The 21,553-nt window shown below is 36.7% G+C and overlaps 2 protein-coding genes across 3 annotated transcripts in view; one reads left to right on the top strand and one right to left on the bottom strand.

The window, feature by feature from the left end:
- Nucleotides 1–4,820: 4,820 nt before the first annotated feature.
- On the bottom strand, nucleotides 4,821–5,353 carry LOC126375736 (60S ribosomal protein L28). Its single transcript, XM_050022835.1, has one exon. It carries the CDS (start codon nucleotides 5,271–5,273, stop codon nucleotides 4,854–4,856), a length of 420 nt encoding a protein of 139 aa, XP_049878792.1. The 5' UTR covers nucleotides 5,274–5,353; the 3' UTR covers nucleotides 4,821–4,853.
- A 1,491-nt stretch (nucleotides 5,354–6,844) lies between these two features.
- The window catches only part of LOC126375640 (uncharacterized), a 39,975-nt gene continuing 25,266 nt past the window's right edge, over nucleotides 6,845–21,553 (top strand). For both annotated transcript variants that reach the window (XM_050022668.1, XM_050022667.1), the window contains exons 1-2: nucleotides 6,845–7,124; nucleotides 9,171–9,313. In XM_050022668.1, the coding sequence (XP_049878625.1) occupies nucleotides 7,033–7,124; nucleotides 9,171–9,313 (235 nt within the window). In that variant the 5' untranslated portion in view covers nucleotides 6,845–7,032. The remainder of the gene's footprint in view (nucleotides 7,125–9,170; nucleotides 9,314–21,553) is intronic.

Below are 21,553 nucleotides of genomic sequence, written 5' to 3'. Positions count from 1 at the left end.
TTGGTGCCTAGTTGGGCGCGGACCTCGGCTCAAGGCTTCGTCTGAGGCGATTATACGTCTGGGGGTATTGATGTATATTATGTTGCTATTAACCTCATCGTCTAAGAGGATTAAATATGCCGGATTAATGTATCACCTTATATCAATCCCATATATTGTCACTGTCGCTGTAGATTGTCATAATTGTTTGCAATTTCGCTAAGGACCTTAGAAACTGCACAAAGAATATACCGGGTGTTAGTGACATCGTAACGAATACTGAAAGGGATGATTCAGTCCATGATTCTGAGTTAATATCTAGTGGAATTTTCCGTCGCAAAATTCATGAAATTTTGAGTTTTGTTTTTAATTATTTTCAATTCCATATTGTGCTTTTAGCTGCATAGAACCCAAATTTCAATAAAAAAAACAATAATGACAAATTATCGAAAATTTTCGATGTAATGGAGACAACAGCTGCTCGAACGGGTCAACGGCCACACGCACCGCGCCGCGCGCCCCGCTCCGCACGCCCCGCTCCGCGCGCCCTGCTCCGCACGCCCCGCTCCGCGCGCCCCGCGCCGCACGCCGGCGGCGCGGCCTACAACGTAGGCACTACGAACCGATCCTATTTCTTTCTCTGTCTATCGTAAATTATAAATTTATTTTATTCTTATTCTTAAATGGACGGATAATCAACAGGCATAAAATTTATGGAATACACGTCAATTTTAAGCAGAAATCTAAAACAACCGACAGAATTAATTTACCAGCGAGATACCTTTTTGATTCGACCGGGTTATTCATTCATTTACTCATAGGAATCAGGGCCATTATCTACCTAAAACAGTTGAAACAGTAAATAATTGTATTCTTTGTTGTCATTAGAATAACTAACAACCAACTAACACAACCACCACAGATTAGGTAATTAGTTACCTACTATGTCAACCATCCACCAACTTAGTATGTAAGTACCTACGCAAAACCTCGCTACACAAAAATCGAGCGAGATCGCGTCTAGAATTGGGCGGACACTCCGCCAGAGTGTTGCCTATCGATATTCTATCGATACCTAGTTAAAAAAAAAACAATAGTAGGTACCTATCGATAGATCTTTTAGATCAATACCCATTATTGTTACAAAGCAAGACCTATCGGTACTATCGCTAGTATCGATCTAAATGTACTATCACTACTTTCGATAGTTTAGACAATTTTCAAGTTCAACAATTGATAATCTACCTATCGATAGTTCGGCAACTCCGCCGCGTAGGCAATGTCGGCATGTTCAAAGAAAAAAATTGTCCGAGTGGAGTGATCTTATTTTTCTTGTTACATGTTGGTACCGTACCGAGGTACTAAGTACTAAGTTATTCGTAGTTTTAAATCTCATTGTTAAATCATCAGTAAAGAACTAAATAAACCTATCCTGTTCTGTGTACAATATTCATGTAACGGCTACGTGCTTTGCTTACATAAGTACCTAGTAGACGGGAGCAACGACTTAACGTACCTTCCGAAGCACGGATCATTTTACTTTCGGACAATCAGGTGATCAGCCTGTAACGTCCCAACCAAAGGCCTTATAAACAGATTTTTGTGATATGTCCCCACCGGAATACGAACCCGGACCCTCCGCATCCCATCGCTCAACCACTGGACCACATAGGCCAAGAAGGTTCTAAGACATAATTAAAGGATCCTGGGACGCAAGACCTCCGAGTTAGGGCTTGTTTGATCTGTCTTGATGGATACTCGGACGTGAATAGCCTCACGGATCAAGGGCAACGCGCGCCAATAAAGTAGGCATTACGAACAGATACTAGGTATTTCTTTGAGTTGATAGGTATCAAGTGAAGTTTCCTGTCGCCAAATTCATAAAAATAATAGATTTTTTTCAGTCCCATATTGTGTTTTAAGCTGCATAGAACGCACATTTAAAATAAACAAATAAAAATTACTAATTATTAAATTTTATCAATGTCATCAATAATAATAATAACGTATCTACAACTTCAGCTATGCGCAGGTGAATAGCCGGCGCACGGGTCAAGGGCAACGCTCGCCAATAAAGTAGGCATACGAACAGATACTATTTCTTTCTCTGTCACTTGCACCATAAACATACTTCTCTCTCTCTCTCTAGTCGTCGGCTCGACTCGGCCGCGGCCGGTGCGTCGTCGGCGCCCTTAGTCGGCGCCTTTGATGCTTTGCGCTAACGCCGCCGCCGCGCGCTTCCGCTCAGTCGAATACTAAGCTTGACCCGAATCGCGTGATGTTTTTCGAGGATATTTTTTTCGTGTTTGTGAGTGTTTGTTTCATTCTGTAAATGAGTAGTGTCGACTATGATGATAGATCATAGACCATTTACTGCGCAAAAGTATGGAAGATTGTTGATGTTTATTAAAGAGCAAGGTGTTGTGTTTGTGAGTGCGTGTGATACCTACCTACCGCGGAGGAAACGCGATGTTGCATACCTACGTGACGTGACATGTTCTAGGGTACCTACCTAGGTACTTCATCCGAAGGAATAACAATTAAGGTAAGGCAAGAGTAGGGTTTTTATTGTTAATAAGTTAGGAACGTTTTAATAACTGGTAGGTAGGTACCGTGCGTGAAAAATCGTGGCAGTAGGTGTTCTACTTCAACAAACAACATTTTTAAACGTTGAACCACTACTAAGCATCTAAATACAAGAGAATGAAAACTCCTACCTAGATATCAACATCGTATCTCACACGCGTAACGTAGCCGCGCGTAAGTTTAGCGTCTGTGTGGCGCGTTGTTCGACTTACATTGCGGCACAGTAAAAATTGAAAATCTTAATTAAACATTTGCGACAAGAAAAACACCCACCATCGTTTTTAGTACAATAAAATAGGCGTTCCATTTTTTTTTTCGTTACGATGTCACTAACACCCTGTATATATACTAGTTGTTTTTTCAGTTCTGCTCCTTTATCTAATTTATAATGCACAAAGGACTTGGTAGAAATGAAGGAAGTTGGAAAATACTAACTTGTTAAGTCTTTTAACTTTAAGCTTCAAGGGACAAAGTTCACCAGATTTCAGAGTCAAGTTGTCCCTGTTAGTTTTGTTGCTCCAGTGGCGGCCCTAGAAAAATATTTATGTAGGGTGTGCGAGACCACGGTGGCAAAATATACCTAATTAATCTTTTAAAAATGTCATTTGCGGCCACCCATTAAATGTATGAGTTTTATGTGGCCGCTAAGAGGTCTAATTCACATGGCAGGTGTGCCCAATCTAGTTATTCAGCCAGTGTGGTCCCGTCTTGGCTGGTATTGTGTGTGCGTGTGTGTCGTCGTACCCCCCCCCCCCCCCCCCCCAAACGGCACCCGGTGCAATCGCATCGTTCGCACCGCCTTAGGACCGCCACTGTCTTGCTCTGTTCTTGACATTGGTGGACTAAAGAAAATACAAATAAAAAAAAAGGAAATTACTTGCCTCCAATAATTGCACAAGTCATTCTTTAATGGCCTCTATATTCACTGTAAATGGAGAAACTTATTTGTGATATCTATTGTAAATATTATAATACATATTGAATGTTTACACAATAATTTTAAGCAAATTGTCATTGTAAAGGATTATAAAATCAAATAGTATGAAGTTAGTCAGTTTTAGAACTTGGTTGCAATAAAATTGACCTTTCTACTATTCATATTTCTAGAGATTTTATGGACAAATACTATTTCATATATATACATAATTTACTCCTACATTACACAATAAGGATAATAACTCAAAGCTCAAATGTTTACTCAAACAGTAGCGACACCTAACGGGAGCAGTTTTTATCCTTATTAAATCTATAACTGATTGATTTCTGAGTGAATCTTTACCGACCGTAGTGTAAACAAAGTTTGTTCTCACTTTTTAGATTTTTCAGTTCGACTGTCGGAACTAGTTCAAGGGTCTCTGGTTTTTTTTCTAGAATGTTCTGCTCCCTACTGATGACGTGACCTACCTATATAAAATTTTACTAAAAAGTTGTTAAATATTTAAATGTTTCGTCATTTCGAGTTCGACAGTTATACAAATGTGAACAAAAATGTTATTAGTTCCGAGATCAAAATAAGTGAGAACAAATGGTAATTTCTTTTAATTCTCAAACGAATTAATGTTGTCCATTACTAATAATAAATATTTTAAGTATGTTTCTGACACATCTTTGAAATATCACTAAGGTTTATGCACATTTTTATCATTTATTTATTTATGAAGAGATGACCCAAACAAAAATAATCATGTGAGGCTATGTTACTTGTAAAAATTGCATTTATTTTGTGTATTTACATTCCAATTGCTTTTGTGATATGGAACTTGTGGTTTGTTTAATAAAGAGTTGATACAACTGTAAATGTGTCTTATTGCACCTCGTTTCTCAGATCTATATTATTATTTCACTTTCACTAATTTAAGAGCCATGCTCTTGTTGGGGTAGTGTTCCTCTCCATGCTACTTTTTGGGGAACAAGAGGCACTGGTTTCCCTCTTGACCTTAGCGCAGTAGGTATTAAAATTGGTAAATGTTTCATTTACTGTTATAGAACTAGAAAATGTTTATAAAGTGGAATAACATAATTAAAGCTGAAAATGTTGTATGCATAAAACGTAATAAAATTACCATCAGCACATATCCTGTCTTTCTCGTATTTGTCTTATCTTTTATTTCAAAGGGAATAATTCTGTGAAAATCTTGAAAATAACTTGGGTATTTGAACAGAAACACAAAAGTTTGAAGTTTTCTTCCTGTCTGGGAAGCACTAAGGTGTAGAAAGGGTGTAGGTTATAGAACAAATGATAAGAGCATATAGGATTTTGAGTTTTTTATTGTCAGCTTACATATAAGTTATTCGGTCTTAGCCGCCGCGGCTTTAGGCTTCTTCGCTTTGATGGGCCTTTGGGAGCGGAGGATGGCTGACGCGCGGCGGAGGGTGGCCTTAGATAGGTCGGTGCGGTAGTGGTTTGCCTTCAGCAATCTCTTCACTTTGAACAGGGACCTCCTAGCGCCGGCTTTGAACTGACGGCGTACTGCATTCTTAACGGGCTTATTGGTAGCCTTCGCCTTCTTGTACACTACTGTGAAACCTTTCCTGTCGGGATTCTCGACCACGCTTACCGCTTTCTTGTGGATCAAACCATTGTATCTGTACGAGTTGAGGTTAGTCACATTGTTCGGCTCGCTGCTGAACGGTTTCTTGATGTTGCGCTTCTTCACCAGAAAGGCGTTGTTGTTGCGAATAATCATCCAGGTTAAACTGGCCGACATTTTCGTATTTTTCTAGTGAAAACTACGGAAAATACAACGTGCTCGCGACGTGTCCGTAGACAAAAGGAAGAAGATTTTTGTCTATGCTTTTTTTACCTGTCAAAATAAGGATGCCAACGTAAAATATTCAAAGATCATTATTGTCTTTGAATTTTATTTTATTTATTTCAAATTAAATAGTTTAGAATAGTATTTTATGCAACAGTTGTATAAGAAGGGTCAAAAAATGCGAGTGGCGTGAGTTGCGATGTGAGCCTTGGCGAACATCGCAATAAGAGACGCCACGAGCATTTTTTGACCTAGTTATACAACGTTGCATACAATACTTTTTCTACGACGACGTAATTTAAAATGAAACAAAAATTATACAAAGAAAAATTTTATTTATAAAAATGAAGATGTAAATCTTGAGCTAACGTTGAAATTTCTTCTGGTGTAGAATTCAATAGTTCTTCATCCATTTTTCCTTTTTATTTTATACTTTTTAGTGTTTTGAAACGAAACACAAAAATTTTCCAATTTATTTTCCAACGCGCGGGAAAATGGCGGCAAATGTATACTTTTTTTTTATAGTATATCTATGGCACCAAACAAAGTAAAGGTGCCAGTTTCCAGGTCAAAAAAAAAAAAAAATAAACAACAACAATGCTTTTTTGGCGACATTATAGTACAGTTACACTTTGTAAACAATGCTTTTATAGGCCATAGAGCGTACACTTTTTCAAAGAGTTTAATTATGTATGTACTTATATTAGACTTTTTGGTTATTTAAATGCCAGATTAAAGTACAGGAGTAGAAAAATAAATAAAACTGTTCATTCTACATGTCGTTACGCAATATAGAAGTACAGTCGTTTTTAACGTTAAATTAAGTACATAGTATAAATATGATTCGTGCCAATAATGTGAGGGCTAAATTTACTAGAGTCCCAACCTGTAAAAAGCCAACTCGCCAACAAAAAGATCTACCAAGTTAAAATAACAAATGGCTTTTCGGCGGGAAACGGGAACGGGACAGTTGCTTTCTTCATTGAGTAATCTAAATAATTAATACGAAGTGGTGTTTTGTGGTTAATAATCGCATTAAGTTAGTCGGAAGACATTCGCGAGTGTTATTATATTGGAGTATTCAATAAACAAAGTGTATCTGCCTATTTTCGCTTCGTGCCGGGAAGCCGCTTCATAACTCAAAAGTTTATGCGGACTTTTGAGTTAATTCGTTTGGGATTCGGAGTAGGAGTCTACTCCGAGGGTGGGGGCTTAGGTTTCATCATCATCACCTTTCATCATTTCATTAATCATCAAGAAAAAAAATACGTCAGACATGGCTGTATGGGCATAGTTCCCTTTGCCTTACCCTTCGGGGAAAACTAAAACAAAAAAAAAAAATTAAAATAACAAAGTTTTGAAAATTTATTACATTTTATATTTTTCAACACGTATATTTGTATATTATTTACATATTTAGAGTGAAAAATTAAACACTAATGAAAAATCAAACTTATTTTTGTCTTTGGCATCTATTACTATTTTTTTTTCTAAAAATTGGCAATGAACGATGTCATTAAACGGGTGATCTGTCAAATCTCCAACTGCAAAACTGAAATTGTCTGGGACAAATTCGTGTTACTTCTTGTAAATCACATCTTTTTCTCTATAATATTTAGATTACTTGTTTTTATATAAATGTAGTTGTTGTGTTAAATTTGTATGTGGTTTGTGTAAAGTGCCAAATTAATGCCTCCACTCTATTGGTATCATGAATCAGTTTGATCATAATATAAACAAAGATATGAGTGATTCTGATCTGATCGACGTGGAATCTTTGGATTTTTCGGATGAACAGACATGGTGAGTGGTTTGTGTTTATATAAACCTGCCGGCAAGAGTGTCAGGAGCGGTATAAAGTCCGTATGTTTTTGGGTCATGGTATGCATATGTGTCTGCCCTTTCGACATTTCACTTCGCCAATTTTGTTCCTTGCTGTTCTAATTACATCCACTACCTGCCAGCTAACACAGTCGTTACAATAACAGAAACTGTTTATGTAGGTAGGAAGGTATTTACTGAGGAAATGAGTCACCACTCATATGTTTTATGTTTTTAATACAATACAAAACATTCAATAGCGTCGACGTGAATTATTTTTATTCAGTTATTGTTATTAATTCAAAATACTTAAAATTACTAGCTTTTTCATAATAAAAAGCATAAATTCATTCAAATAAACAAGTTTACGATATTATATTTTTTATAAAAATTAAGAAACAAACTTAATATACCATAAAACAACTTATCTTCCAATTTGAAATGTGACTTTATTCTTTATAATTATTTACAAGAAAGGAAACATTTTTCACATGTTATTTTTTGCTCGAGCTATTGAGGTGATGTTAATATAATAATTTATCTAGTTGTAAAATAAGTTCCTGTTTCTTATCAAAATGATAACAAATAACAATGAGGTCATTGTATGTACAATTGTAATACAATTCTTATTGACAAATTGCATATAGGTAAAATGTGATAAAAATCTTAATTATTATTATAGTATAGTTGGTACTTTACTTAGATAGATTTTATGTACTCTTTATCTCTATGATAATATTGTCCTACTGCTAGGCAAAGGCTTATCCTCCATCCTTCCTTTAATATTCAAATTTAGTTTTTAAAAATAGAAAAAGCAGAGTTTCCTACCAACACCAGTAATCTGGTCTTGGATTAAAATCTAATCTAGTCTAGCCTAGAAAATCTTAAAATTTATCAATTGTTTGTTAGTTTATAATGTTATGCTGCTTCAGTACAAAAAAAATGGATTTTAATTTAATACTTGAAACATATTACTTAGAAACATAAGTGTATGTATAGTTATAAATAAAAGTACTATTTTACTTTATATTAAATAAGTCACTTTTTCCTTCTTACTTTCTTTCTATTTTCTTTTTCATTTTAATTATATCATTGAACACAATTAAATTCAGGTACCTATGTTATTTTTGTGAATTATACAAAATAAAATATTGGTGTTAAAAGTGAATGAATAATAATTTACTTGAATATTGTGATATGACTGATAGAGTTATTTATTTCACTTTATACTAATTATAAAGCTAACCCAATCACTGTATTACTGCATTAAGCACTGTATAATCTAGTATTAGCTGCAATACAATAACACCCACATTGATAGTTACCAGTGTTACCACATGTAGGCCAAGTTTACAAGTAAAACCTTGTGGTAGTTATAACATTCTATTACAACATTTTGAAGTTGTTGAATTTTTATAAAATTCCTTTATTCACATACAAACAAAAGCTCACCCTAACAGCTAAAAGTTATCAGAAGAAAACTTTGCAACCACTTTTGATACAAAATCCGAAGATGTGATCAGCTGATGGTTCTATATTTTTCCTTTACTCTCAGCAGAGCTGGTCATCAACCTTACGACCCTGGTATCAGGGATAATCAAAAGACAAAAACAGCCAATATACGTCCCACTGCTAGCCACAGGCTTCCCCTCAATCAACCGCAGGGATGGAGTATACTCCACCACGATGATCCACCAAAAAAAAAAAAAAAAAAATAACCGTAAAATACCTCCGTATTTTACGGCTAATTACAGGGGCTTGATATACCTTCTGAATCACAGAATCATGTTCCTTTTTCAAACAATCAAGTGATTCAAGGCTGTAATATCCTTACCAAACAAAGGACAGTTTCACATAGTGAACCGAAAATGGAAGATGTATATGATATACATCATAATGTAGATTTATATATGTGTATAAAAATCCACACCTACAATTGGCTACGAAATTAAGATTAATGTCCTATGTTACAATCAATATTGTGCAATTTTAATACTATTGTATGTCTAACTAATTTTCTTGTTGTAGGTTGTACAAAGTCCCAGAAGATTCAGGTGCGAAGATCGACATAGTGGACTGGAGTCTGTCTCTTGACTGGCCGGTATATGAGGACGAGGAATATGACAACACTGAGAAACAACTGTATGCTGTGCTCGATGAAATCCTTAAAAGTAAGTCATTTACATTCATTGGGCTCACGATCCGGAGGTCCCGGGTTCAAATCCCAGTAGGGACATATCACAATAATCACTTTGTGAACCCTAGCTTGGTTAGTAAGTTATGTTAGATTAAAAAGTAAGATGATTTCTGCTTCAGACGGCATGTTAATCCGTTGGTCTCGGTTACTATTTACTAATGTTAGTAAGTTGTCGTTACTTGAGTCATGTCAGGGGCCTGTGGCGGCTCAATAATAACCGTGACACCAGGGTTGATGAGGTCTGTCATCCACCTCAGAACCCACACGAGAGAAGAATTATTTTCACAGATCATAGAAACAAGGGAGATATGCCCTCAGGACTAAGTGAAGCAATGAATGACGTAAAAGTTTTATAATACGATCGCTGACTTATATAATATGCTCTTTTTGTGCATATCCGGTACCACCGGTTATGCTCCCGCGGCATCTGTATTATAAGAACTAAGTGATTATTCCTGAAAACTGCAACTTTACCGTAGAGGTATGTGAACGGAAGATGGGGGATGGCGCGATTTACTTATTACGCGCGGATTGTGTCTCGCGGGAGTATCCGAGATCTGATAATGGTATGGTACCGATACGAACAGGAACTGTCACCAACGCGAGGTGCTAAAAGTAACACATAACATAAAACCTAAGCTCACGTCAGGCAGAGGTACATCCATCACGAGATGAACAAAGTGCCCACACCTCACCGACCTTTCTGTTCAACGTGAGAGTTATAGGTAAATTGATAAAAGTAACCACCAACCCGCAGTGGAGCAGCGTGGTGGAGTATGCTCCATACCCCCTCCGGTTGATTGAGGGGAGGCCTGTGCCCAGCAGTGGGACGTATATAGGCAGTATATGTATATGTATGATAAAAGTAAGTCATCATCATCATCACCAGCCCATTAACGTCCCCACTGCTGGGGCATGAGCCTTCCCTATGGATGGATAGGGAGATAAAAGTAAGTAAAATACATATAATGTTGGATATTCAACATTCATTTCGAAATTCGTATTGTATGACATTCTTAGGGTGGTATCAATAAACTAATCTCAGCTTCGAAACTGCCTTCAAAACATGTCAATGTGATAGTTATTATATAAAAACAGGGAGTATCATCTTATAGGCAGTCTCAGCTGAGATTAGTTTATTAATCATCGTCATCATCATCAGCCCATTAACGTCCCCACTGCTGGGTCACGGGACTTTCGCAAAGGCCGGTCATAGGATGGGTGACAACAAAAAAAAAAAGTTTTCATCTCGAGCTCCTCCGTGCTTCGGAAGGCACGTTAAGCCGTTGGTCCCGGCTGCATTAGCAGTCGTTAATAACCATCAATCCGCACTGGGCCCGCGTGATGGTTTAAGGCCCGATCTCCCTATCCATCCATAGGGAAGTTTATTAATACCACCCTTAGATTCAAAATGCAGTAGTGCTGTATCGTCTTATTTCGTAAACAAAACATGTGCTGCGGCTTATAAATAACGAAGCAGATTGGAATATCTAGGTGACCTGCCCGCTGAATGCAGTATCGATACTTCTTATTCTATCGTGTGGGTTGTGAGGTGAATTACCAACCTCATCAACCCTAACGGTCCAGTGGTTGAGCGTTGTGCTCACGATCCGGAGGTCCCAGGTTCGAATCGCGGTGGGGACAAATCACAAAAATCACTTTGTTATCCCTAGTTTGGTCAGGACATTACAGGCTGATCACCTGATTGTCCAAAAGTAAGATGATCCGTGCTTCGGAAGGCACGTTAAGCCGTTGGTACCGGTTACTACTTACTGATGTAAGTACGTAGTCGTTACATGAGTCATGTCAGCTCAGTAATAACCCTGATACCAGGGTTGATGGGGTTGGTAATCCACCTCACAACCCACACGATAGAAGAAGATCAACCCTGGTGTCAGGGTTACTATTGAGCCGCCAAAGGCCCCAGACATGACTCATGTAACGACTACGTATTTACATCGATACTGTAAAGACTATTCTCACTAGTCGTATTAAATAGCCAATTCAAGCTTTCATTTGCAAAATGATGGACTATAAAACCGTGTATGATAATAAGATATCAACAAATAGTCGAAACAACAAAAAGCAATCAACCACGCCCAATCAATTAAAGGTAGCGACAATTAAACTATGCGTCTGACGATCGATTTGGTCGAATCGTCAAACAATGACACAGAGATAGACAGTTGATCTGGCGACATCCGACACGCATCATAAGTCGCGGACAAAGATCCGGTTTCATGTCTGCGACTTGTACACTCGTGCGCAACTTTTATTTCGTTATTTCACTCTTAAAACCATAAGATTTAAGATGATAATTGGAGATATCCTTAGAAAAGGTTTCGTACGATCTACTCTGAACCGGCGTGCGTGTATGAAGCGATTGATGAATGTGGAGGAAGCAAGAGAACTGTGTCAGGATCGAAGCAAATGGAATTCTATAGTCTCTGCTTACCCCGGTGGGAAATAGGCGTGAGTTTATGTATGTATGTATGTATGTGTATGTAAAACCATAAGCTGCATTGCACATGGCGTGACCACAGTTGGCATTTATGACTGTACAATAAACTGCATAGGTACTTTGATCGAAATACACGTAATATAATTATGTCATAATATAAATTATGCAGACTTAATAGGTTCAAAGTTCTTTGGCAATAACTTTTTTATTAAAGTTTAAATTTTAAGTTTTTTTGATAGATTTATTATGAGACGGATGACATTCATTTAAACGAATTTTATACTAACTGGATTTATAAGCTAAACTTGTTTTATATATTAAATACGAGTATTAGGAATAAATAATAAAACTAATTTTACAGGATGACGACTATAATTAATAAAAACTTAATCTAATTACACATAAATACAAAATTATAATCAAAGTATTTTTAAATTAATCCAAGATTAATGAATTAACGTCTATGTGCACATGCGTCATGTTCAAATAATCCACCTCGTGTCATTCCCGGCGCAAAGGGGTACAGTTTTACGGGGGTATTTTTTTTTAAATTTAACTCGTGGTTTGTTGAACAAAAAGTCGGAAGTGTTTCAATTTTTTGGATGAGAAGTATATTTTACTACGTAGCAAGACCTTAACTGCCTTAGGCTGCAGTGCATTGAGCAAAGGCGGCCAATGGACGTGTAGCGTGCATCCGCTTTTTAATCGATTTCCTTAGCTATCGTGTATGTGACATTAGTGCACCGACTGCCCTTAGTTGGCCATATGCTTATTTAGTTTAGGTATATCTCGTATATATCGTAGCCAGATCAATGAACACAAATCGTTTAACGATATGAGCAACTAAATGCATGATTACATCATGATATGGCCAAACGTTGGAATTGTATCGTAAAATCAGTAACATTATCCACCGATAGTGGCGTTGATATATATGTTACGGTAAATCTGATTAATTGAAAATTATTAATATTTTTACAAAATTATTAATAATAACCACATGTTTTGGTAAATGTGAATAAACGATCGAAATTTATTACTTTTAGTAGTAATTATTAATAATTCACTACACATATTGGTAAAAGTTATAAAATAAATAAAAACCCAATGTTTTTTGACCAGCAGGTATTTACTTATTCAGTATTTTACAATTAATCAGAAGAAATAATCATCAATATGCACAACTTACGTTATATATAAATATCATAATGCATAAGTTCAAAATATATAAAATACTTAAACTAAAATCTTCACCGCCGCCTCTCGGCACTTCGGGCCTCGATGGTCACAAGTAACCTAACCCACTCGGCTATATGGCACACAGGATACATATATAAATTGACACATATATGTCTTACTTTTGTTAGAACGCTTTTCGAGTTTATTTATGTATGTAAATTCCAATAGATTGTGTAAGCGCGTGTACTGGAGAAACGAAATATATCTTCAGCAGTGACGTCTATGTGAAAGTTCGCGTGCTGTCGGGCCAAGCAGATCACTTTCACATATTTATTATAAAGGGCATGTACGAATTATTGTAATCGGTAACCGGTTCTCCTTTTATTTATTTTGGTTTATTTGGAAAACAGACAGTTGTGATTTATAACAAATTAAAACAGATTTAAATAAGTACAACAAACTTTTAATGTATACTAAAGTACTTGTAATCATTGTTTTAAAAGATGTGTTGCTGTTGCAGTTTCTTGTCATTTCTCCTCAGCGATAACACCTTGCGAAATGACATAAATTCAAAAATGTTACATTGACCTTCAACGAGTTTATCCATGATAATTACGTTGGATAAATGATTTCAAAACAGTTTTTATAAATAATTCATACAACCTCTATGGAATTTTACGATTTGGAATATGAATAAACGTAAATAAAAGTATCGTAAATATTAGGTACAATTCTTTAAAAATAATTCCAATTAAATTTTACTTAAAAAAATTTACGAGTTCAAATCTCGGTGCTCTTTTTTTTTTTTCGTTGCAATAATTCGATTCAAGGACATCTTTTACGAGTGTTTATTGTTGGTTATGTTAAAACAACATAAACACGCACAGGACCGCGAAAAATGGAATGAGGAAGGGGAGGCCTTTGCCCAGCAGTGGGATCTTGTAGGCTAGATTAGATTAGATGTAACTAACTTCCATTTTGTTATAAGCTGCATGGCTGACGGTATACTTAACATTACATTCTTTACGTTTTTAATATCGAATTATATTTCAAATTATTTTAAGTGCAGTTTTGACTAACACAATTGGCTTGACTATTATAGACGGTGATACGGTTCACCACCTATCATATATTTGCTTTGGGCACGTTAATCATTCGGTCCCGGCTACTGTTTACTTTAGAGTATATAGTCGTTACATAAGCCATGTCACTGGTGTTTGGCGACAATATTTTTCGATTAGTTTACGGCCACCGAAATTTACCTAAGGTAGATTAGTCTTGGTTGATTTTGGCGATATTGCCATTAACCGGGCACAAAAATCAATAAAATAATCCTTATAACTAACTACCTTCAGAACGCACTGAGACTAAAATATGGCATGTCCCGAATGCTATTGAAAGAGGCAATCATTCAATTGCCATGTCCATTTCAAATTGACTAATAGGAAGCAGACCTCGTTTCCTTCTTTGAAGGATATCCACTATACTTCAGCCTACTACAACTTTCCGCGTTTTTTTTACTAGCTACCTATCTGGTACTTATCTATACATCCTGAAGTCGCGTGTGTGGGTTTAAAGGAGAATAACTTACATCCATCTTGGTATTGAAGACCTATGATGAATTATGATTATGATGGATTAATGTATCCAGAAATCATCTATCTATCATGCATGGAGATGATACATACCTACCTAATAGAAATGGTTGGGTTTTAGTCACCGAACAACGGCATTCGAAACTCTTATATACACCTCTATTATATTTTTATACAGGATGTTAGTGACATCGTAATTAATACTGAGGGGGATGATTCAGACCACGATTCTGAGTTGATCAAGTGGAGTTTTCCGTCGCAAAAGTATGGAACTGAACATACATACATACATAAACTCACGCCCGTAATCCCTAACGGGGTGGGCAGAGCCACAAGTAATCAAAGACAACTTGCAGCCACTGTTGATACGATGTCGTAAGCTGGATATGATGAACCTTATGGTGATAAGGGATCAGCCTATCGCCCATAACATTAGTCCACCATATTAGAGGACACAATCCCTCTGTCGGTTTTTACGACAACTATGAACTAAAAACAACTGAACTGAAAATAATTAAAAATCAACCCACTTGATATCAACTCAGAATCATGGTCCGAATCATCTCTCAAAATTTTCGTTACGATGTCAATAACATCCTGTAGTGTATACAGGGTGTATCGTCGCCTTATAGCGCAAGCCACGTAAGCGTCTTTTACCAAAATCACATCAGTAAGTAGTATTTAACATAACCGATTTATATTTATAATTCAGCTACACGAAGCATGAATAAAATCCAATTTCAAAGTTCAAACCTCACAACTCCAAAGTTACGTGTCTCTTCCTCTTGAAGAAACTTTGTCGCTAATTGAGTTCTCGCCGGGAAGTGAACCAGGAAATTGGCATGCTACCCAAGTATTTTCCCATAACATCGCATCCTCTGATCTGAACGCAAAGTTTTTTATTGCCTTTAAAGAATGTTCACCTTTCTTTTATTAAACGAGATTAGAACTTATCCGTTTTGCTTTAAGCGTCTACGAGACTTATGGTTAGTTTTATTTACGGCAAAATATACGAGGGCATTTTTAGTCGAAAAAGAAAACTGGAAACTGAACGATTACTGAACACCGTAATGCGTTTAGGTTTAGCGTAAATAATAGGTGCTTCAGCCCGATATTCATTCATAAAACTACACTTTTCATTCATAATGTATAGCAATTTCGGAGCGTAATCAACTATTTTTGTTGTTGAAGAAAACAATAATATACAGTAAAATTTGTCTGAGTTGATATAAAGTTGGATTTTCCGTCGCAAAACTATGGTATTGAAAGTAATTAAAAAACCAGTATTCATTCATTTTCCGACCGGAAATTCCACTTGATATCAACTCAGAATCATATTCTGAATAATCCCCCTCAGTATTAGTTACGGTGTTACTAACACCCATACGTACTTGGCTGGCTACATATACTTACTTGTACATACTTATATTATACCCCATAAGTGACGACGGAAAATTACACCTTATGTCAACTCGGTATCATGGTGTGTGTGAATCGTCCCTCAAAGTTTTCGTTACGATTCACTGACATCTGTATAAAACTAAAAAAAAAAAACGCTTTAAGAGTAGGACAAAAGACGTATTATATCACACTTTATTTTAGCCAATAAAAAACTAAAACGTACGTAGTAGAAAACAAGTATACAAGTTATTTTTGTATCGATTGCGTCGCGATGAGGCAACGCACAAACGATTATCGTATTTACCTCTTTCATTCTAAGACGTGTGAAAACATAATTTTAATTTCAAAGACGGCAAAAATACTTGTCTATTTTTGTAACGTTTGAAAAAGGAATAGAAATGAGTGGATGAAGATAGAAATGTGTGTTCAAAATGAAAATTAACGAGCTTATGTGGAAACTTGTAATAAGCCTTTAGTCAACATCTGCTAATGATTTTAAGAAATGTCAGCTATATATAGCTGTAATGTGGTTATTATACTACTGATGCGTCAAGGTCTCATCGAGATTGGAAAAATCTCGAGATCGTGGTTACCATGGTTACACTCGACCAATTTGCTATTAGACTACACGATCCTGATCGCCGCGCCCGTGACCTTGATGGGCAGGGTGGATGGACAAATGTAATAACCGCTGAAGACTTCCTACAAATAAATAAATAATGCAAGGAAAGAGTCATCAGCTACGTCTTCCGTGTGCGACATAGTATGCTATCATCGTGCATGCCAAACAACTCTAAATATAGGCTCTTAGGTGCGCTGCATATGAATCAGTCGGTAATTAGGTCGTTTGTTCAAAATGATCTCAGCCGTTTGACATAATGAAAGTTTAGAAAACATTTGGGAATCACTTTGGCTCTGTAATTCACCAGCTTGCTTCTCAAACGGGGAGCGCCATTCGAACTTCGATACCGGACTTACACCAATGAGTTATTAATTTATCTTAAGTGCAGATTTCACTAAGACAGTTGGACGATCATTATAGGCGGCGATACGACTCACCACCTATCAAGTTGGTCTATCAGAAAGCTCGATGAGATGTGGGTGCTTAGTTCATCTTGCTATCGATGTACCTCTGACCCCAATTGGGATAGAGTCGTGAGCTTATGTTAATAAATATTTTTTAGACTCTATACGGTTCGTCATAATACTTTTTTTTACTTGGCCGGATAAAAGCCTATGTTATGCCTAAATGCCTTTAATGTACGAGGCATTCGTTCATCTTGCTATCGATGTACCTCTGACCCCAATTGGGATAGAGTCGTGAGCTTATGTTAATAAATATTTTTAGACTCTATACAACCGTATACATAATACTTTTTTTTTACTTGGCCGGATAAAGGCCTATCTCTCTCTCTATTTAAGAGCTGCGGTGGAGTAACCGCCTATATAAAGGCCTATATCTTGCCTAAATGCCTATAATGTATGAGACAAGACGTTTCTCGTTGAATCAATATCCTCCATCACGCATCATTAGCTTCGCAGCTGCGACCTTGATTTGCAGACGCACTCGCCTGCAGATATAACAATAATATCAATTTGCATTGTGTATCTTTTTTTAAAATGAAACACGACTAATTGGGTCGTTACTAGGGTCAAGATAAATTCTGAAATTCTGATTACTAAATAAGGACAGGTCTAATAAACTAACAAAATTATGAATTTTAATCAAGTAAAACGTAATAACATGTCAGCCATTTTATCACGTTTTTTTATGACGTCACACTGTGCTCTTTCATTCAAATTCCATAGTAATTTCGTGTTTTAACGTTTAGTAAACGGGTGAGAGCCTTCAGCGCTCCCCATTTGTCCGGCCAAGTAGTTAATGCCATCTGCGGCAAATCTACAATAAGTCACGTCAAAAAAAAAAAGTTTAGTAAAGTAATTGATTTGACTAGTTGGAAACTAGCCTATTTATTAAAAATATCATGAAAGGAAGAGATGAAGGGGAAGACCAAGAAGAGCTAACATGTAATTAAAAAGAGAAGGCAAACGTCGTGTCTTATAAGTATTGGCGTTGGATAGACAAGATAGGAGAATCCTATACCGACAAGAGAGAGTGTTAGTGATGATTATAAGTAAACCTTTTCAACTTATAAAATGAAGATGGACGATTTACTTCATCGTCACTAATTTAAGAGCCACGGAAAATATGACAATGGTTTCTCTCTTGCCGTCCGCCCCGCAGTTCTCTGTCTGACGCGAGTGGAATGGCGCCCAGAGTAGTCTATTTTAAAGCCATACTTGGACTTTTGTCCTGTGTGTGTGTGTGTGTGTGGACCATCTACTTACACTTACAAAAATTGTGACTTATATAAGTCAAAAATACTTACACTTATAACATTATTCCGAAGCGTTGTTTAGCGCGAAATATAAGCAAAAGATACAAAAAGTTTGATCAAGAAACGGTAACCTATGAATAAATGACTAATGCTAATGCAATAGAATGATATCGCTTCGAATTCCTTATACGTATACATTGCTATCGGAAATAATGTTTTTCTACTTATACACTCGCCTTCCTTCCTACAAGTTTCCATACAGGGTGTTTTGCATTCTATTAGAAACTTTATGGTTGTAAATGTACATTATAACATAACAAACACTTTATTGCACAAAAGAGAAATAGAAAGAGTACAATAGGCGGCCTTATTATGTGAGAATCTAAACCTGATTATCACCTGGGGGGTTAAAATGGCCACATCGAAGCAATTCATCTAAGAAAGCAATATTGCTATTTGACATTTGTTTGCATTGAGCACTTACTTTTATATCCGCAAATGTCAAATTGCAACATTGCTTTCTTAGATGAATTGACACGATGTGGCCATTTTAACCCCCCAGATAGTTACTGATAGTAACACACAGCACGGGCTGAAGGCATGTTAAGCCGTTGGTCTCAGCTACTAGCCCAAACACCTCCACCAACCCGCACTGGAACATACCCCCATCCATATCCTCTCCGGTTGACTAAGGGGAGGCCTGTGCCCAGGGTGTGCCCAAGTGGGACGTATATAGGCTTATGCTTAATTATGTGTATATATGTATGGACATCTAAACAAACCTTGTAATGTTCTGAAAAGTATCTAGCCTTGTGTTGCTTTCTCAGACAACTCGTATTACAAGTCCTTGAATCAGTTATGTTTTCCAAATGAATGGCCTTTTGGTGTGTAAGAATTTTGGAAAAAACCATTACCCTCCTTCGGTAATTAGTCAGGTAAAAGTAGAGATCAAAGAAACGAGCCTGAATTAATATTGGCGGAAAAACGGGTCATTCTCTACTTGTACCTTCATAGTAGATTACAAATAATGTTTTACAATATACATAAATTGCTTGACTATGGAATTCCATTTGCTCCGATCCTGAGATACCTATCTTGCTTCCTCCACATTCATCAATTGTTTCGTACATCACGCCGCGTCGGTTCAGCCTAAACCTTTTTTAAGGACATCCCCAATTTGGTCTATGTACGTCCTTCTAAGTCTTCCTCTGCCAGGCCTACTAACAACCTTCGTCTTAATACCGCTTTCATAATACTCGTAGCGCATGTGAGTGAACGAGTAGTCAACCTTTCGTAGTTTTTTAATTTTCATTCCACTTTGTTACAAATTAAAGATCGAGTTTTAAAAACTTTTGAACTCTGCCAACCAGACAAGCTTCTACATAGTAGATGACTATTGGTGCTAATACCTGTGTACACTAACTAATTTTATTTTAAGTTATACCTGTCATTTTCTTATCCGCTGAAAACGAAAGAGACAGGTAATCGACAGGCCTAAAATTTAATTTAATACACGTCAATTTTAGGCAGAAATTTAAAAAATCTTCCCAAAATGTTATATTGGCCAATAACAGAATTAAGTTGACAGCACATGACATCATTCATTAATTGTTATTGGCAATAAATTTATTTTATTCTTATTCTTATTCATTCATTTTAAAATTACGAGCCGTCAATCATCCGTCCCTTTCCTTTTCGGCGGATAAAAAAATGACAGGTATAACTTAAAATAAAATTAGATAGTGTCTATAAGAATTAGCACCATTATATACTTTTAATTTCCTAAAGTACCAACTATAGCACAGTTCCTAAAAAGAGGTATAATTGTGCTGTAAGCCTTGAACCGTAAATAATGGGTGTAGCCGTGTGGGGGTGATTAAGAACTATTGTCTTCTCTGTAATTACACGTTTCGTTGTTTGCTCTTTGTCTGTTCAATATTTGAGTAGCGACGTCACAATCAAATGTACTTTTCGATATAATAATAATAATATACTTTATTGAGCACAATGGACACAAAATACAGAGATAAGGACAGCATATACAGAAATATATATATTTCGATCCTGTTAACACTTTCAAGGACAGAACGTCTACAGACGTTCCGATTCCAAGGTGTCATACTATCTATTATGGACCACCAATGACCCACGGCCTCTGTTCGTGAAAGGGTTAATGTAATAGCTGCACATGTAGGTAAGAGCGGGTGTATAACTTAGTATACACCTCTACCTGGCAGGCCGTTGGTTCCGGACTACTAGCCAAACGTCTCCACTAACCCATACTGGAGCAGCGTGGTGGAGTATGTTCCATATCCCCTCCGTATATGTCCGTTGATTGAGGGGAGGCCTGTACCCAGCAGTGGGGCGTATGGAGATTATGGTTTAATATATAATTAATTTTCCTGTACCCAAAGGTTGCCTGGAAGAAATTGCTGCATAAGCAATAAGGCCGCTGTTGTGCTTTTCTGTATATGTTGTCCTTATCTCTGTATTTTGTGTCCATTGTGCTCAATAAAGTATTTTATCTATATATTACATATCTCTCTCTGTCTTACACGATTTGACGCCGCGAAGTTTTGCCGGATCAAAAAATAGAAGCTATCGACTGTTTTTATAAATAAGTGATGGCTGAGAACCTTTGATATATAAATAGATAAAGGTGCTAATTCCTGTAAATACCATCTAATTTTATTTTAAGTTATATCTGTCATTTTCTTATCCGCCGAAAAGGAAAGGGACGGGTAATCGACAAGCATAAAATTTATGGAACACACGTCAATTTTAAGCACAAATCTAAACCAACCGTCTAAAAATTTTACATCAGTCAATAACCTGACACGTTCATTTACTCATTCTTCCTAAAATTAAGAGCTGTGAATCATCCGTCCCTTTCCTTTTCGACGGATATGAAAATGACGGATATAACTTAAAATAAAATTAGGCGGTGTCTGCAGGAATCGGGGCCAATCTAAATGCATTTGATTTCGTTTTTGGATCGTAGATAATTGATATCACGCGGTTTCCAGGATTTGTGTCCAGTTAATGGCAATAGGCTCGCCCCCTATTACATGGGACTTAAACATGGGTGACGAGTGGGTATCTAATGTATATACTATTGAACTCTGCCTACCCCGGCGGGGATACTGCCGTGATGCTAAGTTATAAAATCTAAATGTTAAGTTTATAAATTCACACTCTGTACAGCTACTATGCATACGATGAATGGGCAATGGTTTCGC

This window comes from Pectinophora gossypiella, chromosome 19 (assembly GCF_024362695.1).
Source record: "Pectinophora gossypiella chromosome 19, ilPecGoss1.1, whole genome shotgun sequence".
NCBI lineage: Eukaryota > Metazoa > Arthropoda > Insecta > Lepidoptera > Gelechiidae > Pectinophora > Pectinophora gossypiella.
The sequence above is the reverse complement of the archived record's forward strand: the minus strand, read 5'-3'. Positions and strand labels throughout refer to the sequence as shown.

Excerpts from the sequence above, each read along its gene's own strand:
- LOC126375736 (XM_050022835.1), bottom strand. The coding sequence starts at position 5,273 with ATGTCGGCCAGTTTAACCTGGATGATTATTCGCAACAACAACGCCTTT.